This window comes from Gambusia affinis, linkage group LG05, assembly GCF_019740435.1.
Source record: "Gambusia affinis linkage group LG05, SWU_Gaff_1.0, whole genome shotgun sequence".
Classification (NCBI taxonomy): Eukaryota; Metazoa; Chordata; class Actinopteri; order Cyprinodontiformes; family Poeciliidae; genus Gambusia; species Gambusia affinis.
In genome coordinates, this window is record NC_057872.1 from 23,639,239 (window position 1) to 23,645,238 (window position 6,000).

Below are 6,000 nucleotides of genomic sequence, written 5' to 3' on the forward strand. Positions count from 1 at the left end.
GTTATTTTGGTTAAGTCTGACCACAGTGTTTTAAATCGAACTTCCTGTGGTTTTCTCTCATTTAAATCTTCTTCTCTACAGATTATTTATGTTTTTTTCTCTGTATCTTAGATTTTGCCTTATTTTTTTTTCTAATGCAGTTACTGGTCATTTCAGATTCACATAGAAAAAACAACGATAAGGTTTTCTTTTTTTTTCCTCGCACACTCAATGGTCGCCTGCTGGTTAAACGATAACAACAATGACTTCTGCCTCGTGTTTTTCACTCCGTTGCCGTGGTTACACACCAGGCTGTGAAAATGTGGAAAGTAGTCGTGGACTTCCAGAAGCAAACAGCTTTTATTCTTCAGCTGCAGATGTTCTTACTGCTGCACATTTCTTTAAGTTTATCGCTTTAATCTCATTTACAGTCACTTTTAACGGCTGCTGTTAATCGATTAGACAAATTGATCAAATTAATCACGCTTGAAAGTGTCTGAAGATTCGTCCAGATTTTCATAATCAGGAAGTTTAAAAGAAGTAATTTAGTTTCAAATGCCAATAATGACTGAGAAAATAATCAGAGTTGAATGTTTGTTCAAATTCATTTCAAGTTGTTGAGTGAAAATCTGTCGTTATCTGAACCCTTCAAGATAAAATAAAAATCAAAAAATAGTCATATTATTATGAGAATAAAATCAAAATAAAACAAAAATAAAGTCGTATTTCGAAAATGGTCATTATGACTTTTTATACCCTAAGATTTTGTTGTAGTTTTTTTTTTTTTTTTTGCATGAATCTCAGAGCTGTTACTGGAAAAGATACTGACAATTAAGAGCTACTCTGTTCAGCCCCAATTAATTAAAATAAAGTATCTTTCATGTTAGGTTTTTCTTCACTGTAACATAAAATCTCAAAGTAAACAAAGTGAATTGGTTCCTTTTTTCATATCATTGAAATTTTTTCTCCCTTATTTCTTTTTTTTTTAGCACATCAGCAGTCGGCGTCATAAAGATCGAGCAGCAGGTAAACCAGCAAAGCCCAAATACAGTCCCTACAGCAAACCGCAGAAAGGCCAGCCCAAACAGCCGGTGAGTTTCTGCAGACAGAAAGTCCATTTCCAAACCAACCAGTCGTCATGCCGACGACAGACACTCGTATGAAACCGCACCAAAGCCAGCAAGCACGGGAAAAAAAGTGGAGCAAATTTCCACCAAAAAATACCAACATATTTGGATTCATCTCTGAAATTTTCTGGAAAAAATGTTAACATTTCTGAATATGAAAAGTTGAATATATGCTACAACTTTATCTGAAATTTAAGATTAGTCCCAAAAAATTTTCTAGTAAAACTTTGAGTTTCAAAAGAGAAAAAATGACTTTTGCAACTAAGAAATCACCAGGTTTTACTGGAAAATTTCATGGAAATTTCAGATTTTTTTTTAAACTTTTCAAAACAAATTGAAATTCATAAGTTTCAAAGTTTTGTTTTTGTTGTTTTGTTTTTTGTTTTTTACAAAAGTTTTGACTTTTTGAGTACAGATATTTTCTTTTTTCTAGAAAATTTCTGAGGTAACCTCAAAATTTCAGATTTTTTTTCTATCAAAATATTCAGCTTTCCAAGCTCAGAAATTTCCATGTTTTCTCCAAATTTTTATCTACAAAATGTTTAACTTTTGGAGTTCAGAAATGTCCATGTTTTTCTAGAAAACCCCTGAGATTAATTCAAAATTTCAAAGTTGCCAAGTTCATTTCTAACAAATATTGCAACTTTTGGAGCTCAAAAATGTTCTTGTTTTATTTAGAAAATTTCTGAGATTATTCAAAACATTTCTGGACTGCAATTTACTCCTCTTTTTTATTTTTTCTACCTATAACATCCCTGACACGCCGTTGTGGATTTGTCAGCTCATGCGCAGCAGCAGTCTCATCTTTTAACTTTGTGGTAGGATGATTTTTGTTGGAGGGAAAATTGGACAAATCAGTGAGCAGTTTCAGGACTTCCCCTTGAAGTGATCTTCGATAAGTCACGTTCGGTCCAGCCGACCGCACCTGACTCAGTAAAATGTCAGCTTTTATAAGCGGACCACCTGCTAGCACGCTTTTATTAAGGAACGCTACGACCTAATTTGAAGCCCTGATATTTTATTGACAGAAATGGCATGTCTGGCCCAGCATGCTGCAGGAGGAATGCAGGCTTGGGTCGATTACTGTTTAAACGTGACTGTAAATGTCAGATTTAACTTATTCTGTGGATTGTGGTTTGACACATCAAAGCGGCTCACGTTGATGAACGCCAGAACAAAAGGGAGAGCAGAAATAACTTTTTATTTACCTGGGGTCATTGTTGAACTTTCTGGAACTTGGCGGCAAATCGTTGCTCTTTTCTGGTTCCAGTTTTTGATTGTCACATACGGTAGATATAAAAAGAACCATGTGGGTTTAATGTGGGGAGCTGTTAATCTTACAAAAAAGCCCAAGATGATGTCGTTCATCACACCCACTGTTTGCAGAGACCAGGCAGCAGGGATATCAGTGAGGGGGAAATGGCTTTTTCTGAAACCCATCATTGACTGAGTTAACGGAGAGGAGCTCCTCTGATGAGCGCCGCGTACACAACGCTTCCCGTTGGGCTGCGATGCACCAGCCGCTTATTGATAACCTGTGACGGCGGCTGCTACGCTGGGAGGATGCAGCCTTTTCATCACTGATACACAAGATTAAGCCTGATAACTGTGGTGACATTTCCACGCTACGAGGATTTTCATTTTTATGCTTTTCAGATAAAACTACATGACAAAAACACAAAAACTGGCCGTTACTTTAAAATTGGAAGCAGCTATTTGGGAGGGTTTTCTTGGAGAGACCAATTTATTGTCTTGCTTCGATGATTTGTCAAATGAGCTACTTATCTTTAGACTCTCAGACAGCAGCAGAGCTGTGGGAAGAAACTTACACCACGACTGACAACCAGACCAGAAAGATGTTTTTATGCCTAGCTGTAAAGAAACAGCATATCTAACCAGGGTTATGACTAGCTGTAGCTAGATAACTACAGATAAACGTAGCTACAGCTACCTATCTAGTTATCTGTAATCAAAATGGTCTGTAAATAAGGTAAAATAAGAAAGAAAATATCATTTTGTTGGACAATTTAACTGCTTTCTGCAGAAGACAGTGCCACTGCAAAAACACCAAACCTAACCAAACATTTTTGGTCCAGTTTCTAGTGCAAATATCTTAGTACATTTAAAATAAGACAGAAGTAACTTACAAGTAATATATTAGCAATATTTACGTAATATTGATTTTTTTGAAAGTACTACTTGCAATGGCAGATTATTTCACTTATAACATATTTTTTAAATAATCTGCCAGTGGAACTAGATCTTCTTATTTGAAATTATTGATTTAAACCATGCTCCTGTATCTTGCTGAAGAGTTACTTGTCAGTTAGTTTTGTCTTATTTCAGTTGTTGTGAGATATTTGCACTTAGAAACTGGACCAAAAATACTTGGTTAGATTTGGGGTTTTTCCTGTAACTTTCTTTTTACCTGAACAGTTTTTCACAAACTGGTAGGCTACATGGCCACAAATCTTTTTCTCATTTGATATTTTGCCTTTAAAACTGAACAGTGTCTGTGGATTAAAGTTATTGCTTTGTCAATCTGAAATGCTTGTTGTGTCTTTTACTCCCAGATAAAGCTGATCTTAGGAAAGGAGCCTCAGTGTCGGCCTCTGACGGCTCAGATCCTTCCCGCTCACTTGGCAGCGGTAGCCGCCGCCATCGGAGGCTCCTTCACACACCGCACAAACCACGGCGCCAGCCCAACGCCAAACCCCGCCCTCTTCCAGACTCAGGCGCTCCCCGCCGCACTGCTCCGCCCGGCCCCCGGGCCTGTCAGGACCTCTCATCCACAAGTCCTCTTTGCCCCTTACTGAGCCTCAAAGACCAAACCATGTTGGAACCTCTAGCTCCTCATTCGGGTGGTTCATTCAAAGCAACCGGAGCTTCTTGTGCTGGATTTATTTCTCCGATCCTGACCGAACGAGCTTTCAGTGCCATGGCTAACCCGTCCCGGACCGACCCGGAACTACAGTACATCGTACCGCAATAATGTATAAGACTAACCCTGTGAACTATGCAGTGTTGTTGCGTCCTGACTGGGATCTGGTGCGTGGCACCTGGATCTTTGCTGACATGGAGGATCACTCATAAGTTAAACAGGTTGTTACTGGTACCGAGCGCTGGAGAAGCCCTCCTCTGTTCCTGTATGCACTTTAAGCTCTTTCTCTGATGTCTACAGTAGATGGTTAGACTGTGTTAGGTGGTTACTGTGTCTTGTAAAGTGTGTGTATGTGTGTGTGTGTGTTTCTTTTTTGCATTTGTCTCTGCATATCTTTATCTGTGTGTTGGGGAATGTCGGGCTTCATGTGTGCGAGTGTGAGAGATATTTCTATCCATCGTAAGCCATTCCAGTTGTTATCCAGCATCAGTCGTCGCCTACTGTCTCACTGCAAAAACATTAAATTATGCCAAGTATTTTTGGACTAGCTATAGTGAAAATATCTCAACATACAAAGAAAAAGCCAAATCAACTTAGAAGTAACTTTTAAGCATAATATGAGGGCTTGTTTTAGGAAATAATTGCTTAATACAGCTTATTTCACTTAAACAGTTTTTTCTCATAAGTGAAATAATCTAGAACTTTTTCATCAATATTGTGTGTTTTCCAGTTGCATAGTGCCATTTTATAGCACAATCAAACAAGTATGTTAGCTTCAGTTGTTATAAAAATGCTATGTCAAATATGGCTTAAAAGAAGTTTGACTTGGTAATTTAACGCCTCTGTCTCTTTAAGAGCTCCTGCTCTTTCAGAAGCTCCGCCTTCAGGAAGTCATCACAACATGGCTGCTCTATTAACCCTTTAACGTTTTTACCAGCACTTCAATGAAAAGTAGCTTCTGTAATGAGCTCAGCAGGTGAGCTGTTATACTAGGTGTTTGCTAATTGCTGCCGACTAGTCTGAAGGAGCAGGAGAGGACTGCTCTGTGAGGCGGTAGCTTGGGAACTGCAGCTCAGAGGAGGAGTGGCGCCTCGAAGGCGGAGCTAGGTCCACCCTAGTGTTTTGAACAGCTGAATGGTTGCCATAGAGATTAAAGGATTCTCAAACATGTATGAAAGAATCAAAGCAACTCTCCAGTTTTTGATGAGGGAATGACATTATAACATGATGTAAAGCTCAGAAAAGTTTTTTTTTCATGATACTGGACCTTTAAGGAATTATTGACTTAAAACAAGCTTCTATATTTTACACAAGCTCCTTGTGAATTTGTTTTATTTCAATTGTATTAAAGCGTTTGCAATAGAAACTGGGACAAAAATACTTGGTTAGACTTTGTGTTTTTGCAGTGCTCTGGCCAGAGGGACCACAAAAGCTTGATGTGTTAAATGTTGTGTAAAAGATGAACAATTTCAAATAAAAGAATCCTAATTTGTTATTGATTGTGTCACTTTAATCATTATCAATATGGGGGAAATCAACAGCTTTATATATATATATATATATATATATATATATATATATATATATATATATATATATATATATATATATATATATATATATATAAATTACATCTGCTTTTGGTTGTTTGTTTTTTCCTCATTTTTGTGTGATGATGATGATTTACTTTTGCAAGTTTTAACAATAGATAATGGCCTAATGAAAACACTTCAGTGTTTCAAATCAGCAAACTGATTTTAATAATGGATAAAAACTCTGAATGAAAATAAAATCAGTTTTTAAATGATGACTAAATTTCTAACAGGAATCTAAAACATACGTTTGTTCCATAAACCTGCCATCTACATGTTATAACTGGAAATGTGGAGAAATTTGAGCGTGACCTTTTTAACACCATGCTAGAAAATTCTAGTTCCAAACTTTGACTAGGCCACTCCAATAAAAATCTGGATCGTGAACTGGATTTACATACCGTATATGTTTATGGATTAT

At 37.2% G+C, this 6,000-nt stretch overlaps 1 protein-coding gene across 3 annotated transcripts in view; it reads left to right on the forward strand.

Moving 5' to 3' along the window:
• Positions 1-5,483, forward strand: part of znf385d (zinc finger protein 385D) — a 141,135-nt gene extending 135,652 nt beyond the window's left edge. For 2 of the 3 annotated variants that reach the window (XM_044117354.1, XM_044117352.1), the window contains exons 11-12: positions 969-1,070; positions 3,680-3,941. In XM_044117354.1, the coding sequence (XP_043973289.1) occupies positions 969-1,070; positions 3,680-3,922 (345 nt within the window). In that variant the 3' untranslated portion in view covers positions 3,923-3,941. Of the gene's footprint in view, positions 1-968; positions 1,071-3,679 lie in introns of all 3 variants that reach the window. The other variant, XM_044117351.1, reaches the window with a different exon arrangement.
• Positions 5,484-6,000: the final 517 nt, after the last annotated feature.